General features: G+C 33.1%; 1 protein-coding gene across 3 annotated transcripts; it reads left to right on the top strand.

Moving 5' to 3' along the window:
• Positions 1-1,140: 1,140 nt before the first annotated feature.
• On the top strand, positions 1,141-14,619 carry LOC148207948 (homogentisate phytyltransferase 1, chloroplastic-like). 3 transcript variants are annotated; one of them, XM_088118182.1, is made up of 12 exons: positions 1,141-1,364; positions 1,622-1,675; positions 5,274-5,542; positions 5,647-5,730; positions 5,844-5,918; positions 6,163-6,246; positions 6,722-6,811; positions 7,706-7,807; positions 9,832-9,927; positions 10,077-10,148; positions 10,249-10,344; positions 14,578-14,619. In XM_088118182.1, the coding sequence occupies exons 1-12, from the start codon at positions 1,313-1,315 to the stop codon at positions 14,602-14,604; spliced, it is 1,101 nt and encodes a 366-aa protein (XP_087974308.1). In that variant the 5' UTR covers positions 1,141-1,312; the 3' UTR covers positions 14,605-14,619. The 3 variants fall into 3 exon arrangements, with proteins under 3 accessions (XP_087974308.1, XP_087974307.1, XP_087974309.1); XM_088118181.1 differs by lacking the exon at positions 14,578-14,619 and adding an exon at positions 13,408-13,488; XM_088118183.1 differs by lacking the exons at positions 1,622-1,675; positions 14,578-14,619 and adding an exon at positions 13,408-13,488.
• The last annotated feature ends 5,889 nt before the right edge of the window (positions 14,620-20,508 follow it).

Below are 20,508 nucleotides of genomic sequence, written 5' to 3'. Positions count from 1 at the left end.
ATTTAGGATGTATTAACCCTCACTCCAAAAATTCATAAGACTTATAATTAAAAAGAAATTAAAGTAATAATATTATTTTCTCACACAAAATTCCAATTTGGAACAGGCATTTGCGAACCATAATTCATTGAATCGAGGAAGAAAGACAAGAACGATTATTTTCATGGAGAGACCCACTTGCCATCTCTAATTGGTCTATTTTAAGTATGTTTAAGACTTGAAAAAAAAGACTTAACAAAATAAAATAAATATTACCACTTCCAACGGAAATGCCAAAAATGAAAAAGAAAAAGACGCATTTAAATGGTAAAAAATAAAATCAGGTTAAAAGTATTATTTATTTGGTTGTTGTACTCTTAACAAGTGAATCATTTTAATTTTTGTTTGAGAAATTTGAACACGGATGAAATTCTTTAATAATAACTGCATTTCAAAAAATATATTGAATGTAGTGTAAAGCACCATAGAAAAAAGTGAGAATCACCTCGCTTTCCATTTATTATGTTTGTTAAATTAAAAAAATTGATTTTAAGAAAATTTAGGTTGTGTTTGGGAGTGATGATACAAATAGTGATTTTGAAAAAAAAGATTTAAAAATAATTGATTTTTTAAAATCACCTGATATCTTAAAAATCAATTTTAAGTGATTTTGACAATGACAAAAATGATTTTGACATGCCAAAATCACTCCAAACACACCCCAAAATAACTTTTATCACTTGTATTATGATGAAAAATCAAATTATACTTAAATATTTTTTTTTCCAAATTCACTAATCCTATTATCACTCCCGACTATGATAATTATTTTTTAAAGTATCAAAACCAACGTTTTAAAAGTAAATGAATTAAAATAGATAAAAATTAAAAATTTTTATGACCAAAATAGATATTTAAGCTAATTGGAGGGTTTTGTCAATACGTTCCATCCAACTTCTCCTACATTTTCATTAAGAAAAATGACACATCATCCATCTGTCACGGAAGATTAATAATATGAATTAAAATTACTTTTTAAAAGCAGAACAAGACAAATGAACTAATGAAAAAAGAAATAAAAAAAAAAACCAACAAAGAACAAAAGAGCATTTTAACCAAAAATAGTATCCTAATCAAAATAAAAAAGCCGAAAGGAAAAAAAAAAACTAATAATTTGGCAAGGCCTCTCTCAGGGTGCAAGTTCAGGTCCCGCAGAGTCGCTGTTCAGCGATTGGGAGAAGAAGAAAGAGCGAGGAAAACTCCTTCTGCATTCCTTAAAGCTTCGAATCTCCGCCATTTTCTTCTCATTCTGGAGTAGGAACCAGTATAGAAAATGGATTCCGTCTTCGTTAGAGCCCACCGAAGTTATATTACTCTCGCCACTGGTATGCCATTTTTTTTCCCTTCTAATCCAAGTGGTTTGAGACTGTTTCCGTTCATTTCAGCCTTAGATTTCTTCTCATGTGTTGAGAATCTTGTTTAGAATGGCGCATTTTCTTCTGGTTCGACTCTATTTTTCGATGCTTTGATATTCCCTTTTCACTTGAGGAAAAGCCGGACGGTGTTATTTGTTAACCTGCACTACCGATCTCGATTGAAGCTAATTGCGATTCCTTGTTTTCGTTTGATTTACTGTCGATAGGCGGGAGTGGAAACGGCTGGACGAATCGTGACATCAGCAATGCTTGGCTTCCAAGTATGACTAATTCGTCTTAGAATCCGTATTTTCTTTGCTCAATCGATTTTGTTTCTTGTTTTCTCTGTTATCTTTTAGTCCGTCAATGGCGTGTTCCTTGTCATTTTTGCTCGATTTTTAGAATTGCATGTTCGGTAGCGCAATTGAAAAGACTTAATCGCTGATTGTGTGAGTTGGAAGAGTTTAACTCGCGGAAGAAATTCTCCCGGCGGCGGGCACCCATAAGAGCTCGAAGGGGGTGTTTTAGAGTTGAATTTTATTTTTATTTTTAAAATTAAATTATAATTTTTCTTTTTTGTAAAAGGAAAATTAAATAGTATTTTCAATTGTATTGGAACCTCAATTTTTACTAGCCATTTAGTCGGAATTTTATAAGATTAATTTTTAAAGTATTATATAAAATTCAATTTAATTTAAAATTGAATTCTATAAAATTTCGATTTTACTTTTCAAAATTAAAAAATAATTTTTTTGTAGGAGCTCCAATTTTTACCAGCCACGGGGTCGGAATTTTAAAAATTTTATTTTAAAAAGTATTATATAAAATTTATCTGTGAATTGAACTTTTGGAAAGTTGCATCCTACTCCCATCAAACTCATTTTTAAACTGATTTCTAAAATTTGAAATCTGAAAATTATCCCTTCTGAAAAAAAAAATAAATAAATAAAGAGAAGAATAAAACCTAGTTTTGGACTTTGTTTATGCAATTGAGATTACTTTTGTGCAAAAGATGATAAAACCTATGGTTGGTGAATAAATTTTTGTTAATTGAGTAAACTTTCAGTAATATATAGTAAATATAAATTGTTAGGTCTCCCTTTCAAGAATGATGATTCGTCTTTTTATGATTTTAGTGGTAGTATAATATTTTTTTGGGTATAACGTCATAAATCATAAAGTACGAGATGAATATTCAACCTACGACCTCTTAAAGGGAGGAGAAATACCTTCATGACTAAGTTATGATTAGATTGGCTAATATAACTAAATTTTATTCTATAGTGCAATAATAATATTTAAAATCAGTGTTTGAAACTGAAATTTTAAGCTTAACTTAAAATATTGAAAGTAAGAATCAATGTTTTAAATTCACGATTATATGTTTTTCAATAAGATAATAGCTGTCAATATTATTGGATATCATTGAAAATTAAAGAAAATTTATGATAATCATGTAAAAACAGAAATATTTATCAATTATCAGTATTATCTTAGAGCTGTGTAGCCTCAATGAACTCTTTCTCGTTAAGATTTAGTTGTATAGCTTCTCCTTTTCTCCTTTTTTCTTTTAGTTAGTTTTATTGTGTTGTTATGTACATTTTTTTGGTCAAGATTGAAGGTTTTTCTTATAACTTCTGTCTTCTGTTGAAGTTGTCTTACTACTAACCATTTTCTCTTACATATTTGTTTATTAAAATACGAATTTGTATTTAATGAGAAGGAAATATCCCAAAATGTCTCGATAACAGCATGAACAAGTGAAGATTATGGATGTCTTTGAATAGTAAATTTCTATGTTGGAACCTCCAAATATCGGAGAACGGTGCTCTCGAACTACCAAATGTAATATAGGTACGACTGACACAAGTAAGGCACGTAGTAGTATATGTGTGCATGTTGGGCCATTGACAAGAGTGCTTGCATGCAAGTTTTTGGCCTTTTGTCATTGACTGGTAGCGCGTGGCTTGCCATGCTGTAATTGTGTGTCAAGTTCCTCACTAAAAAAGAAACTCGAGAATAGTGGAGAAAGTGAGAAAAAGTTGAAAAGAAAAAGATTATTTTATATACGTATGCGTATTTGTTTGTCTTTACGCATTGCGTGTACCTTCAATGACGCCACGATTCCTTTCAACTCTTTTATGAACTCGGAATGTTCACCATCATTGACAGCTCATTGCTTGAATATTCTTTTGGTCAAGTGGAATGTTTTCTTTTTGTAATTCCCTTGACATGGGTTCTCCCCTTTTTTGTATTTGTTTCCTCTAAAAAGTATATATATATATACGCGTGTATTGCGTGTGTATGTGTCATAAAAGTGGGAAGGTTTGGTGGGATCAATTATACGGAAATATCTTCATATTCTTCACGTTTATAGAGTGGATTTTAGAAATATTGAGAGCAGAGACCTTCAGTATCTGCAAACCGATTCTTCCAGTACAGAATCTGAGATATTGTTATCTCATACTTTACATGTAAAACACTCTCCAAATAAGCTTATTTCCTTCACACTTAACGCCCATAAGGCTTAGGCTATGTTTCACGCCAAAGGATTAGATCAAGAATGGATATTCTCCTCTCTTTTCCAGACGTTGACTTAACATCTGCATGAATCATTTTGATTTAGGAAAGTTTTAGTACATCTTCTTTGCCTCCTCTAAACACCAAATGGGCTGCCTTTTAATTGCATATGGAAAATGCAACGTTCTCATGTTCTATTATTTTTTAATTTTTTTTAGTACAACATGTAGGGAGCGATGGATCGAACTCACAACCTTTTAGTTGGAGATATATGCCAATTACTGAACTAGGCTCGCTTTGACCTCATGTTATGTTATTACTCTCTTTGAAATGCTTTTCCTCTCTTACCGCTAGTAAGATTAACATATATGACAGATTTGATGTTGGAGTTTGAGTTTAACGATGAAAAATATTCTTATGAGAGCCGAATTTTGTGCATGTTTTCCATTATCGTTGAAATCTAAATCCGACGTGGGGGTTCACGATATCCTTTGTTATCTCGGAGACGATTGAGATCAACAAAGGCACCAGTACAAAACCATGTTAAGTGCAAGGTTGAATTTTGCATTTATCCTTCAATTGAATCTGGCTTGTTCGTTGGTAGCCCAAACGCTTCAGATTTGCTTGCGTTGGTCATAAAGACGATCTTTACCTGACTTCAAGGAGCCTCTCTTCTGCAAGGTCTTGTAGAAAGTGTTGATCTCAAAAAATGCTTAGTGCTTATATGGCCTTTAAAGTTTGAGAGACATTAACACAAACGATAAAATTTAGAAAATGAATCCTCTTTGCTGTCCAAGTCCTAATTGGTTCTATGTGTGCAAGAACAGTTTAAAGGACCTTGATCACATCTATCTCTCTCGTGTTTATTCAGATGGTTTTCCTGGAGGAAGTTACTTGGGTTGTTCAAACCGTGTTGCTGCCTAAAGTCTGAAAAAAAATTTGTTCCTAGGTTTTTCTGCCTATAACTTTTAAGGACCATCAAATCTTGCTGCACGACTGGCGGTTGAATAGAAGGATATTTAATGATCATAAAAGAAGCACCGAAGAGGTGTGAGAAGTTGTTTGTTAGTTTTGTCTTCTTGGGGTCCAAACTTTTTCTAGTTGCTTTTTGAAGAACTGGAGACCTTTCTTTTGTAAATTTCATATATTGATAAAATTGTTTCCATCTCATAGTATTGGGATATACATTTACGGCTTCAGAAAGGAAGGTTGGTTTTTTGTTTGTTTGTTTGTCTTTTTTTTTTTTTTTTGAAATTTGTAATTATGGCTCTTCTGTTGTTTTCTGATTTGAAAACGTAAAACATTAAAGTGAAGTATGAAGATGCTTAGATTGCTTATGCTTGCTCATCAATTTTGAAGGTCTGAGGCTTGGAGCATTAAAGATTCCAAAAACACAATGTAGTACGGAATCTGAATCACATCATCTCCAATGTGTCTTTAGAAGAAATCAGGGAAGATATACTTTATATCAGAAGAAAGACAATAGAATTCAAGTCAGAAAAGCAGCCTCTAATCAGCCTTTTGAATCCGAATCTGGAGTTTTAAGTCCCAAAAATTATAGTGACTCTGTAAAGGGTTTCTTGGATGCTTTCTACAGGTTTTCACGGCCACACACAGTCATTGGTACAGTTACGTTTTATAACTCATGTCCTTTTAAGTCAATAACTTAATTCTTCCATTTCATTCTTTCTGGGATATGTATCTTTAGCTTACGCTTTCCTTCCATGCACAGGCATTGAGCATTGTATCTGTTTCTCTACTAGCAGTTGAGAAACTATCAGACTTGTCACCCTTATTTTTAACCGGAGTGTTGGAGGTGATGTTTCAAACAAAATGTATAATTTGAATTCTTTTTTTTTTTTGTAAGGTATAATTCGGATTCTTTAGTGCATTTGTAAATATTTAACACATTTGCAAATCCTTTTCCAGGCTATAGTTGCTGCCCTCTTTATGAATATTTACATTGTGGGTCTGAATCAATTATATGACATCGAAATAGACAAGGTACTTCTATGTATTTATCCTATAAGAGCATATTAAATTAGGTCTGAAAAGCTTCACAACTTCTAGCTTTTGAAACTTAAGAGAGTATCCTATATATCAGCAAGCAAAATAAGATATCATATGATCTGACCTTCGGGGGATAACGTTTGAATAACAATAAAAGTGAAGCCTGACATATTGTTCTGTTCCTAATAGGCATCAAAGAAGACTTCAACTTAATTATCCTTACGTGTTTCCATTGCAGATTAACAAGCCATATCTTCCATTGGCATCGGGAGAATATTCTTTTGCAACTGGCGTTGCAATTGTTTCCACGTTTTCTATTATGGTATTACCTATTATCTATCACATCATTTACAAAACCCTCAGTTGAATTTTATTTTACATTGGATTTCATTTGAACCACTTCAATCGTTATATAATATTCTTTCAGATAAGAACATCATAAGCTTTCAGTTGAATTTTGGAAGCTACTCTCTCTCATCAATGCCAACTAAGGAGCTTTCATTTCCCCTCTTAATTGTTATTTTCTTTGACTTCAGCTTTGGTTTTGTTTTTCTTTGTTTTGTTGTCGTTTTTGTTTCCTTCACTCTTTCAAAACAATTTTTGTTCCTCTTAATTTATCAATGAAAAGTTATTTATCTTGTTTAAAAAAAAAAAAGCTTTTAGTATGTTTCAAAAAAAAAAAAGGCTTTTAGTAAATATACTTCTTATTGTTATTTCCTTTGTGTATCTGAACTTCAATTAATTGGTGCCAAGATTCCTTTCTGGAACTATATTACTTTCCCAATGCTTTTCTACAGAGCTTTTGGCTAGGATGGGTTGTTCGTTCATGGCCATTGTTTTGGGCTCTTTTTGTCAGCTTTGTTCTTGGAACGGCTTATTCCATTGATGTGAGTGGGCTCCTTTATCTTATCATTTATTTCCAGCTTCTTGTCTACCATAAAGCCTAACCAAGCATGTTTTCCCTGTTGAAACTGGCTAATAGTATCTACACGCTAAAATTTTGATCTGATATATCATCATATGTAATGCAATCTTGCACAAGGTTTTAGGATGAATGTAATCTGATCTTATTAATAAGGAGTAGAAACCTATTTATAGAGGTTTCTGAAATAACAAACTAACAGTAACTTCAAGTTACTGTGCAGTAAAAGGAAAAATACAAATGATCATAACCTACCAGCCACGTTTACAACCTTATAACTCAAACAAAGACATCTATGACTACATCAATATGGCTCATAAAAGAAGTTTAACCTGGAATATAAGTGAAACAAACTTCATTTAATATCTGTGTCATCTCGTCTTCTCAAATATCTATGTCACAGTTGGCCGATTCTTGGTTAGTTGATCTTCATAAACTAATCTTCACATGCAGGTATAAGTCTGGTCGCATTGTGTTAAGCTGATATTTGAAAGAAAATTTTGTTGTTCCCTGAACCTTTTATTGGAGTGTTGAAACTAATTTGTCCCAATAATATTATTGTCCAGGGTCCAAATGGGTAATCAATTTTAACATTCTTTTCCTCTTAATGACCACAGCTTCCTTTCTCTCTCTTTAACCCAATAGAGTTGCTAGATAGGAGTTAGATCTGCAAAACTAACAAAACACATGAGTAATTTCTGAGGTATAGATTTTGAAAATTTATATGACCAAATCAACTATCAATGAAGAATCTTTTACTGTTGTTTACCAGTGACTCAGAGGACAAAACAAAGTGGTTTTTTGAAAGAAAAATTGATTTTGATGAGCTTGATGGTCTTTAAATTTTCTGTTATTTCAGCTGCCACTATTGAGATGGAAGAGATTTGCTGTGGTAGCTGCTATGTGCATTTTAGCTGTTCGGGCCGTCATTGTTCAAATTGCTTTTTTTCTGCACATGCAGGTATAAGAGTATCTCTTATTTTGAATAAACAATGAATGAAACGATCCATGCTCCACCCATGTTGTGACTTGTTAAAAGTGCCTTTTAAATGTTTATTGCTATATGCTATTTTATGAGACTTGTCAATAAGGATGTATGTTGATATCATGCTCATAGGCCTTTACACGTTAACTGTTATCGATTGTTCTTGGAAACTAGATCACGGATGAGAGTATAGACTTGGATGATGACCAAGATACAACATGAAACCATTCATGGGATATGTAATTATCCAAAAAGTAGGCTTGGACATGTCGAGTTTCCGAAGGGACAAAAATTTAAATGTGCATAGATAACTAGATATATAAATTAAGACGGACATGGTGAGGACCCAAAAATCACGTTGAACCAATAGAAGCTGGTGGGACAAAGATTAGATAATATTTGAACGTGTAGAAATAGATTGATGGCAGATTACGCATACAAAATTAAGTTTAATGAACAAAAGCACACATTGGAAAGGCTTAGATAAATTGAACATTAAGTTTAGCAAAGATGACTTATGTCAGAAATATGTCGAAAAGCCACGTTATCTAGATTTCGACTAGATAGAATTAGATGTGTACGCTGCAGACTAACATTAGACAGGATTTGAAATCTATATTGTAGGCTGATGTTAGATTTGGATTAGATAGGGTTTAACATGAATATCGCTGGCCAATGTTGGATTGATAGGGTTTGGAAATATATTCTAGATCTTTGTTAGGTTAAGAATCAGATTGGATAGGATTTCAACATGTAAATTTCAGTTTATCATTGAAAAGAAGTTCAGTGCACGGTAGCTCTGTTCAATTTATAGATTAGATTAAATAGAATTCAAACGTGTCTATAGCAATTTATTCATATTAAAGATAAGGGAAAAAATTCATTTTCACTCGTACTTGGTGAGTGATTCAAATTTTACCTTTGCCTTCGAACAATAGTGAAATTAATACCTTCCTCGAACCCAAACTAGAAAATTATTGAAAAATCAGCCAAGAAATTTTTTGAAATTCAACCAGCAAAAACACCCAAAAGCAGCTACAAAAGTACATAAATTAAGCCACAAAAATACCTATATCCTACACCACATCAGAGAAAAAAAAAAGCCTAAAGTAGCACCAAAATGTGAAACTTTATAAAGATAAACACTCAACACAGTTATAAAAGCCAACATCCATAATAGTAATCTTGCTCGGCCACAAAATCTCACACTTTAGCCTAAATTTCCAAAAGTAGCATTCTTTAATTTCAAGGTTCAATTTTATGAAATTTTGTTTGGAAGGTAAAATTTGAGTCTCTCAATTAAGCATACGGATAAAAGAAAAAAATTCCCTAAAAATAATAAGTTCAACAATCTGAACCTGTGGTCTCACTCAAATATTAATGATTTCTGTTTAGGTATTCATGATCTCTCTCTCTCTCTCTCTCTACCTGTTGGTTATTCAGTAAAAACTTTAGAAGTAAATCATAAAGAATCCAGCTAACTAGATTTCAATGACGTGGTCAAAGTATTTGGTATCCATTATGTGCTGGACAGATGGGGTACCCAAACTAAATTCTTTGTGCTTGATAGCTGTCGAGTGATAGTTTGAGGTAGGGTAATAATCATCGTGAAAAGAGGAATGAGAATGGAAATGTATGTTCTGTATATATATATATGTGTGCGTGTGTGTGTGTATATATATATATATTTATAAGAAACAATTTTTTTGATGGTCTGAAATTATGAAAGGGGAAGATACCTATCTAAGGGAGTTACAAAATAAGTCTCCAATTAGATAATAGATTAGAATAGCTGTAACGATGAAGAGGGGTGCATCTATACTATGATATAACTAATAAGACTATATATATTATTGAAAAAATTAGTATGTTCTCTAAATATTAGTAAGTTTTACACATTACTACATTAGCATTGGTGTTAAAAATTGTTTCTAAATTAATCTTCTTTGTTTGGTACACTTATATGTTTGAGGATGACTAATATGTTTCAATGTTTACAGACTCACGTGTTCCAAAGACCTCCTGTGTTTTCACGTCCCCTGATATTTGCAACTGCATTTATGAGTTTCTTCTCAGTTGTTATAGCGTTATTTAAGGTAACAATTATTTTCCACTTAAAAAATGGTGGAAATAACTTGAAGTGACTTTCAAAAGTTCGTTTCTCATATTTAGTGTAATAATATTAACTTTTACACTACTCTTGCTTAATTGTTCTTGTAACTTGCTATTTACTTGAATTTGCTAGGATATACCTGATATTGATGGAGATAAAATCTTTGGCATCCGTTCTTTTACAGTACGTCTAGGACAAGAACGGGTTCGTGTTTAAGTAATTCAATTTTTTTTATGTAAAAAATCTTCCATATTGGAATGTAGTGTTAGTCATATATCCTAGTGTGAGGATTTCACTTTTGCAGGTGTTTTGGAGTTGTATTTCGTTACTTGAAGTAGCATATGGTGTTGCCGTTTTAGTGGGAGTTGCATCTCCCTCATTGTGGAGCAAGTGTCTAACAGTAAATCTCTGGTTTCTTTATCCTTGAAACGCATTCACTGACTGCATTAATTTTATTTCCTTGAATGTATTAAGTACCTAGAGAACTAAGTCTTCTTGGGAATTGAATTTAAAAACATTTTTTTGTTTTTTAAAAAGAGAAAAAAAAAACTGGAAACATGTTTGGGTCATTACTTTTTAGTATTGTTTACTTTTGGTACGTTTTTACAGTGTTACAAGTAACTTTTTTTTTTCTTTTTTTTTTGAATAAACGAAGTTATTTTTTCTTTTCTTTTTTAAAAAATTTTGAGTTTGTGAACAATTATTTTTAGTTCGTAGAAACCTCACATTTACTAAGTTTTTTTTCTCTCTCTCTCTCTCTTTTGTGATTACTATTATCCTAGTTCAATATAAAATAGTTCTTTAAACACGTCTGCAAGATAAGATGCCAAACGATCATTATATTTCTGCTATATTTAATTTGATATACCTATAACTGGAAAATGAAAATAAAACAGCTATTAGCAAGTACAAACATTGCAAGTGTTAATTTGATGCTTTGTAATTTTTAAAAAAGATAGAAACTTTTCACTGATATGAAAAGTTACTCCAAAGTAAAAACTCCCTTATGGAGCAAACAGCTATTAGTAAGTACAAACATTGCAGGTACTAGTTTGATGCTTTGTAATTTTTATAAAAGATACAAACTTTTCACTGATATGAAAAGTTACTCCAAAGTAAAAACTCCCTGCTGGAGTATCCAAGTATCCTTCCTATCTGAAAAATACAAGAAATCCTGAAAAAGAAAGTAATAACAAACCCTTATTGCAAAATTGTAAGAAAGCAATACAACTAGAAATGATCATACTTGCTTAGTAATTATAAAAAATCCTTAGCAGTAGGACATCAAATAGCCGTTTGAATTCTTTCCTCCCCAGCAAAGAATTCATCTTATTAACTGATACAATCATCAAATGAGTATTTTATATTATTTTTATATTATAAGAAGCACATTTTATTGAAAGAATGAAATATATATACAGGCGAACACCATACACCGTTATTAAAACCCTCCCCAAGGGAAGGATCAAAGAGGGCCTTTTGAAGTTTTTGGGAATTTTACGAGGAATAAACCTATGTTTGTCTAATCCTGAAAAACGAAAATGCAAACCAGGTTAAAGACTATAGGCTGATTAGTCTTGTCACGAGCTTATATAAGATTATTGCTAAAACCCTAGCTGATAGGTTGAGAAAGGTCCCTCCCAACATCCTTACTGAGACCCAAGGAGCATTTATTATTGGGAGACAAATCTTGGATCTGGTTCTTATTGCTATTACTGAGGCAATTTATTATTATAGGAAGAGGAACCAGGAAGCTGTTTGATAGTATAAACATAATAGCAGTAACCTTTTATTGATAATTGTGGAAAACAGACTTTCGTGAGGTCTGAAGTCTCTCCCACATTTCCAAACAAATTACAAAGCCCTCATTCTCTCCCACATGGTTACTAAATACAAACATATATAACTGAATAACTTTCTATTATGGATAAGAACTAATATAACCCCATATCTCATATAACTAACTGAGAGATAACTTCCTCTTACAGAAATTAACATAAAAATACATAGGAATGCATAGTAATGCTTACTTATAACTTTTACTGATCCCTCAAAACATCCTTTCTTTGTTGGTATTGTGCCTAGCATATATGTGATGTATAAGTGGCCTATCAATGTTATTTTCAAGATTTTTTGAGAAAGCTTATGACCATGGAGATTGAGATTTCTTGGACAAGGTTTTATGGCAGAGAAAGAAGAGCTTGTTTGGAGAAGGGAGGTTCCTTTAATAATTTGAATCGTTTGCTTTCATCTGAGTGCATTTCGGGTCAAAAGATTAATAGAGGTAAAGAAGTTCGCATTTGGGATTAATAGAGGTAGGGATTAACTTTGAGTCTTCCAACCTTCTCTCTTGGGCCTCCTTGGTAAGGTGTGAGGTGCTTGACTTTCCGTCCTCCTACCTTGAGCTACCTTGAGCAATGGAAGTTAAGAAATGATTAGACCACCTATCTGCATTGCTCTTTTGCTCATAAGGAGGTCTTTCGTTCTTGAACAGATGGGGTTTTCTCTGTGTCTCCTAAGTTGATAGATGACTTTATTTTGGAAGGCTTTGGTGGAGCTTTTTTAAAGGCAAGGTTTCGGTGTTGTGAATTGCGTGGATGGATAGAGCCTTAATTTGGCTTTTTGTGGAAAGAAAGTAATAGTAGGCTTTTTGAAGATAAGTCGTCCTCCTACGATTCTTTTGTTTGAATTTACAGCATCCAACTTCTTGGTGGGCTACTAACAAAAATTCTTTTGTAATTACAGTTTACACATGATAGCAAATGATTGGAAGATAGTGATTGACTGATTGTATAGTCCTTAGGGGGGAGGGTGATCTCCACCTTCTTATCTTAAAAAAAAAAAAAGAGGGGAAGAGAGTGGTTTTTTATGGAAAAGATTCATAAGTATCTATTTGTGGAAAAACTTTCTTCTCAAAAGGAGGGAGACTCACCTTATTCGGGCCATTTTAAGGGGATTCCTACTTGCTTTCTGTTCCTTTTCAAAATCTTGGTATTTGTGAGCAAAAGTGTGGAAAAAATTATGAGGGATTATTTTGGGAAGTTCTTGAGATGTTACGTTGGGGCTGGTTTCAATACTTATTTTTGGGAGGATGATCACTAGGTGGGAGACAAACCCCATTGCCTTTTATTCCTTCATATGTACCATCTTTATAATATGAAGGTTTATTTGGTGGCCTCTGTTTTAGCGTCAAGGGGAGTTTATCTTCCATTTTGCTGGGTCTCAATCACCCTTTGGACGGGGAGGGAGACTTTGGAGGTTTATGTCTTGCTTGTTGGGTCAGGGACACCCATCTCTTTGAGGGGGAATGATTCCGGGGTTTGGTTCCCTAGCCTTTCTAGGAATTTTTCCTATAGTTCTTTCTTCATTCAATGAGTGTTCCCTTGATTTCCCCTTTGCCTCTCTGTTTACCTTGCTTTGGAAGGTTAAAATTCCTTAAAAGATCAATTTTTTTGCTGGGTAGGTTTACCTGCAAGTCTACACCTTGGACCATATTCAAATGCGCTCTTCCTTCCTTTTGGGGCCGTAGTGGTGCGTGCTTTGTAGAAGTACCTCAGAAGATCTTGATTACATTCGTGGAGGTGTCAGATTCCTTGAAATACAGATTTTCCTCCCTTAGGGATATATGGGAAGACTTCAGACTTGTTTTTTGCTATTTTGTAGGGTATTTGGCTCGAGAGAAATAATAGATCTTTAGGGGTTGAGAGAGGATGTGATTTACCACCTCGCTGCGGGTTAGTTTCTAAGATTTCCTTTGTAATCATCAGTTATGTATTATTTTTTTGAATTGAAGTTCCTTCTGTAGGTGGGCCTCTTTTTGTCAGGTTGGTTTTTTTAATGCCCTTGTTTATTCTCTCTCCCCAATCAGCAAAAGTGACAGCCAAGCCAAGACAATAATTGGAGCTCCAAAACAAAGCCATAAAAGAATATTGTCCGGCACCCTATCATTATATTGTATAAAATATATTGCTCCACATTCTGTCAAATTTCCAATTTCTCTCCAACCATACTTCCCACTAAAGGGTTCTTAGCCGCATGATGAAGCATAAATTGCTCTGTCCTTGAGTGGTGGCCACAGAAACCAGAACAGGACCAATCTTTGACAAGATTGAGCTGCACAAGGAACAGCCAAATAAAAAGAAGCTTTCTCCATGGTTCCTAAGAGATAGGACAGGATAAGAAAAATGTGGTAAGTTTACTCTGAATTGCTTTTGCAAAGGAAGCAAGGCTTGGTCGAGAGGCCAAAGAAGGATATCTTGGTATAGTTTCTCTTGAGTGTGTTGACACTTCCAAAAGCTAAGGAACGAATAAAGAATTTAATTATTTAGGGTGTATTTGTGCAAGCTGGGAAGTTCAATGACTTTTTGGTTTCGTTGCATCAAATTAGAAATCTCTTGATAACATTTTTACAAATTACTCTTCTGTGACCCCATTTATTTGGATACTAATTGGATTTTTTTTTCTTTTTAAAACTATGGCTTGGATATGGTGAAGCCTTATCTTCCATTCATTTTTCAACTCTCTATCCTATTAATTTAGTTTTTCCTTCCTGTAAAAAAAGTAGTAAAAAGTTTTACTGAAGTTCTCCAAAATTAGTAAGAAGTTAAGTTTATTATCTCTGTTCCTTTTTTAGGTTTTGGACACGTCTCTTTGGCTTTAATTCTCTGGATTCGTGCCAAATCAGTTGATCTGAAGAGCAAAGCTGCCATAACATCCTTCTACATGTTTATATGGAAGGTATGCCGTAGGAGCTTATGTTTCTAACTAAATTAGGAGTTCATAGTTAGATTATTGCTAATCCATGATTCTAAGCTGCTCTGTGGGGTTTAATTTTATCATTTATATTGTCTTACCATCCTCATCTACGAACATGAGAACAAGCTTTTATAAATGAGGTCTACGTCTAACATGTGGTCTAGTAACTTTAAAGTCGAGATAGAATGAGTGCTAAAATGAATTTAAGGTCTCTTCGAAGTTCATACTGTTGGACTAAAATTGACTTAATGAATCTTTGATGGCTTTAAATTCACTTTTGACACAATGAAGGCTTCATTATTAGGAAAAGCTAATTCCTGAAGAATGTGCTCCTTGTATTTTTTTAAATGCTTTTGGTGCTATCTTAGTCATATAATCTTTGGTCAAAGTCATTATGTTCCTTGTGAAGCACGTTCAAACGTCAATAAAATGACGAGGTGATTTTAATTCTGTGAGAGATTTGCTTAGAATCTACCAACTGTGTAAGAACCCTAGAAACTTTATGGCAGGTTTGGATGATGTTAGCTTAAACTAAAAAAACTTCTTACATTTTTCTTTGATACCTGAAAATTTCCTGAATTATTGAACATCCATGTTTGAGATTGGAAACATCGGCTGCATACCATATTTGAATATCAGGGACTCTAATATCCCAGTAGATGACGTTCTGCCCTTTGAACTCATGGCCTTCCCTTAAAATTTACTAGTTAATCTATCCAAATTCTTGAAAAAAGCATATTGATAAATTGAGTTGTAAACTGACTAAATATGATAGAATTACATACCTATTCTATCCACTAACATCGTATAAGCACCCACAAAATGGAGGACAAATAAGTAATAGCTCATAATAGTAGGCTCCTAATAAGTAAGGTTCTGTTTAATAATGATTTTACTTTTCTATTTTTATTATGCTCATTAATTTAGAAATTTCTTTGATTAGTTTTCAATTTTCATAAATATTCTTGAAATTTTGGCCAATCTAGAACACTAAAAATAAAACATTGGAAATTATTTTTTAGTTTTTAATATTTGTTAGGATTTCAAAAATGTCTGAAATGTAGATTATAAAATGAAGAAAATTGTTAGGGAGGGGATCTCTCATCCCCCTACACTTAAGACTGTTTTTTGTTGCCTAAATACATATGTTCTGTTTCCTATAAAAAAAGTTGAAGAAAATTGTTAGTAAGAAAGTATAACTTTTAAAAACAGAACACTGAAAAAGAACAGAATATTGATTCTAATCACTAATGTTCAACCTGTAACTCTCCCTTAAGCTAGAGTATTTATGTTTAGTTGTGCCTAATTTGTTATGGACTATGGAGGTAGTCAATCCTCACTCCATTTAGATTCTAAACTTTGAGGAAGTATTCAACAACAATAAGTTCTTTGTACAAAATAGACTACGAAGTTGCATGATTGCCTAGCTAAGTTTCCATACAAGCTCATGGACCTTGTTTCAACCCATATAAGGACTTGCAAAGACGTTGTGTTGTCCCGACTCCCATTCATCTCCAAACAACAAACTAAGAGGTAGCTTCATAGAAACCTTCTGAAGATCACTATGAAGAATTTGTTCTTAAATAAACTTAGCAATAGGATGCAAAATATCATAATAGTCAACCCATAAGTTTGAGAATAGCCTTCGGCAACAAGACATATTTAGAATTCAGAAATGATCCATGTGGATAGACTCTAAGCATCCATTTTTTGTACAAGATATGAACTTTTCATCGAAAATATGAAAAGGAACAAAAATTGTTCAAAGATACAAACTCTTGAACGAGCGAGAGAGAAAAACTAAAGAGACAAAGATTCCTAAAGAGAGCATTTAAAGCGAACAAACGGGAGCAATAAGGCCGCCACCCAAAACAACCCTAACAAAAAGGATGAAAAACTAGAAATCTAAAAGGGATGCTTTAAACTTCAAAGGGGTGCTTTAAACTTCGCTAGGCAGAAACTATCCACCAATGACTTGCTTTTCCTTGAGACTACCCAAAAGAGGACTCCACTTCACTGCAACCCAGAAAAATTTCATCCAACTCCAAACTAAGAGGAATTTCCTGCTTGATACCAACAAGGCATAATCGCAGAACGAAATAAAAACAAGAATCAAGAAAAAGTGTTGCCCCCAAACGAGAAAAGAATCAGTGATGAGTCAGACATTACAATATCCCTAAAAAGCTTTCTTTAGAGATAAAATTTTAGGTACCATTATCATCTCTGAGGAATTCATCTCTTATGTCATAGCACTTCACCTTTCGGGATAAGATAAAGCTTGATGAAAGTCTTAGAAATAGGCATGAAATCAGAGATGCAACAAAGGAACAAGAAGGAGCTGACGGGACGAGTGATTAATAGAATAAGTACCATAAAGTTTACCTTTGCGAAGAGATATTGCAAGTTCATCATTTGGTACTAGCTAGACCTAGTGATGGAGAATCTTTTTATTGCACGATATTAATATACATCAAGAGGGTCCTGTCATTTAGAGTAGAAACATGGCGAGAAGAATAAATGGACTCTCCCCTTTACAAGAGTATAGATAAGTAAGCTCTCATCCTTTGTGCGACTTATACATGAAGATGGTGAAGAGAAGAGAGTATTCTTAATAAAAGCTAGATTTTTGACCACTATAAGAAATATATCTCAACTACATTTCTTTAAACCAAACTATTATGATGTGTATTCAGAAAGTATAGGCCATTCGGCATAGTTTGTTATTTACTAATTATGATTTTGATCTACATTTGAGTGGTGAATTTCGATAGGCAAAGTTGAGGTCCCTTGTCTGATAGCCAGCTCTAGTATACTCAATGTCTTGAAAGACGGTCTCTTCAAGTTTCAATGTCTCTAACATTGAACTGTGGTGGAGTGATTGAATGATTGAATAATTGAAAAATGATATTATTCTAAGATCACGCATTGAGTTTTGTAGAGCTAGGACAATTAGGTCTACTCGTAGTATCTGTTGTTTCTTATTCTTAATAGTTGAAGTCATTTCTTTCAGTTTTATTTGGTTTTTGTTGCTGTTTCTGTTTTGGATCTCTTTGATATGGGCCTATTTTCCATTATATATCCCTTCATCTGTTATTTGAAGGAAAAAAAAAAAGCTCTCTTCTGACTGTATAATGTTGTTTCGGTGTGCAGCTCTTTTATGCTGAGTATTGCTGATAGTTTGTTAGGGGAGAGAGTATGTTGAAATCGTGTGTTATACAAACTCGTAGTTTAAATTGTATTAGTTTTATGGATAAATATAGCTCTGCAAATTCCTTTATTTGTCTTGAAATATGTATTCTTTATGAAACTCCATTTCAAGATACACCAAACAACCATAAATCTCTGTCAAAAAAAAAAACATAAATCCAGGGTAGATAAATAACAGGCATGAACCAACCACTAAGAATGACAGTTTCTAAGGGTCAGTTCAATATGACTCGAATGGTAAACAGTGTTTTCTTAAAATTAGTGTTTCGTTTTAGAAAGATATATGTCTAAATTGATTTCTATCACTCAATTTAACGAATTCTGTAGCTATTATGAGCTTAGCTCAATGATAAATGATATATATTCTCCCATGAGCTAAATGATATATATTCTCCCCGAGGTCAAACTTTTATACCCCAATTTGTATTAAAAAAAAAATCTAACGAATTTGTACATAGAGCTTGTATAATTATGCAAATATAAAATGTATCTTTTGGAACAAATCTCAGCCACACATTGAAATAAGCTCGAGGGAAAAAAAAAACCTATAGGAGGAGCATTCATATGGATTAAAAATAGATTTAAATAAAATTTTTATATATTTTCTTCATAACTAATGCACTATAGTTTTGATTTAGACAATTCAAAGTCTGTTATACGTATTTTTATACCTTTCAAAATAGAAACGTTTAAAACGCTACAAACAATTGGAGCTAATAGCTATGTCAGCCCATCAAATTTAATTTTAGCAAGGGGTTAACTTTTAATTTTATTTTGGAGCAAGCGATGCATGCAAGATCAATAAAAAGAATATTTACTCTATAATAGATGTCCATTTGAATTTCATTAAATTTTTCTATTGGTTGTAAATGACATAACCTTGATTAATAGAACTATTAAAATCGCATCACGAGACAAATTTATGCATTATTGACCTTTTAAAGTTTCGATAGCATTTGAAGTAATTAGGAGAGAATCTAACATTTTTTTTTTTTGGGTTTGATGAATAAATCTATTAATTTTTTAACATATTCATTTTCAAAATTGTTCATGAGCTGATTTTAAATGTGAATTAATGTAACCAAATTAACTTAGCTTCGTGTAATCAAGTGTCACCTATAAATTTGGAATTCTTTTTTCATATAGTATCTTTCTCGCACAAATCAAATCCTATTCCTCATTTTTGGGATTGATTGTTCAACCACAATCTTGATTGAGATAATGAAGTCTTATTAATATGCAATTGTGTTATACTAAATAATACTTGTTGATGCCTGTTTTTGGGTGTGGTTTACTTAGTACAACACAGGCACCACTAACGTCCCCGTCTTCAAAACTGCTTCCTGCACACATAAATCTAATATCGGTATGATAACTAAAATATTTTATTGGTAAATAGTAAAATATTAGTAACATTTTTAAATTGATTCAATTTCTAATTTGGTATCACATATATATTCGAACCCATCATAAAAATATGGAATACAATTATATTTTTTATATTTTTTTTTTCAAATTACAGACCAAACGCGTCTTATGTCGCCGTTTTATTTTTATTTCTAGGGTAGATAAAAAGCTCTCAACTTTTTTTTAGTACAACAATTCGAGGATACGAGGATCAGACTTCCGACTTCGAAGAAATGAGTTAATACAAATTATGATCGAATTATGTTCATGCCACCAAAATCTCTCAAGTTATTTAGTATAGTATATATACAAATTACAACGTGTAGATGTTACCTAAGGTAAATTTCTAAGCGATGATATAATGAATGAACTGAGTAATAAAGTCAAATTACTTTATTATAAAAGAATTGACTGAACAGTTATTTTATTTAATTTATTTTTCCATTTCCTTTTCCCCACTCTTCGAAAAAGTGGGGTAGTCTCGTCTTCTCTGTGGAAAACCCTAAAACCCACTCCCAACTCCCAATTCTTTCTCTTAGAATAATCATTTCCGGCTCGGCGGCGAATTCGTCCTCCTCACATTCTACTGTCTTCGCCTTGCACTCCAAGGAATTTCGTGCTTTTAAGCTCTGCCCATTACAGCTTCGACGTTCATTGTGTGAAAATGGCGGGTTCGATTGAAGGAGCTGCCAAGGCGGTCTCTGATTTAGCGTGGGTTCCGCTTCTGAAACGCCCGACTCTGCTCCAAATGCTGAAGAAACTATAAGCAAGAAGTAATGGTTCCTTGTGTTTTTTGTTCATTGGTTCGTCTTTAGCTATGTGTTTGGTTTGCTGGGAAGTGAAGGAAAATTATCAATGACAAGTTTTGTAGAATGGATTTTAGTTTTCTTTTTCTTTTCCCACTCTTGTATGGGCATGGATGTTCGTCGGTCTAATCTAATCAGTAGAGTTTCTCTGAGGTTCAGTTGATTGTTTCTTCTCATGCATTAAATTTTATTGGTAGTTTGGTTATTTTTTAGTCAAAAAATGATTTTTTTTTCCTTTTTTTGAAGTTTTGAGGGTTTAACTTTGAAAATTTTCAGTGCACGCAAGAAGGCATTAAAGATGAAACGGAAGGAAGAGGAAAGGAGGCGTAGGGAGGAACTGAAGGAGAAAGCGAAACAGGTACTGGCTGTCGCGAATGGAACGACTAAAC

The sequence above is a fragment of the Momordica charantia genome, unplaced genomic scaffold (genome assembly GCF_013281855.1).
Source record: "Momordica charantia cultivar OHB3-1 unplaced genomic scaffold, Mcharantia_2.0 BLBB01000018.1, whole genome shotgun sequence".
Lineage (NCBI taxonomy): Eukaryota > Viridiplantae > Streptophyta > Magnoliopsida > Cucurbitales > Cucurbitaceae > Momordica > Momordica charantia.
Note: the sequence above shows the minus strand (reverse complement) of the source record. Positions and strands in the feature narration are given on the sequence as shown.

Excerpts from the sequence above, each read along its gene's own strand:
- LOC148207948 (XM_088118181.1), top strand. The coding sequence starts at position 1,313 with ATGGATTCCGTCTTCGTTAGAGCCCACCGAAGTTATATTACTCTCGCC. Across the intron at positions 5,543-5,646 it reads CACACACAGTCATTGGTACA|GCATTGAGCATTGTATCTGT; the intron begins GTTACGTTTTAT and ends TTCCATGCACAG. Across the intron at positions 6,247-6,721 it reads TTTCCACGTTTTCTATTATG|AGCTTTTGGCTAGGATGGGT; the intron begins GTATTACCTATT and ends GCTTTTCTACAG.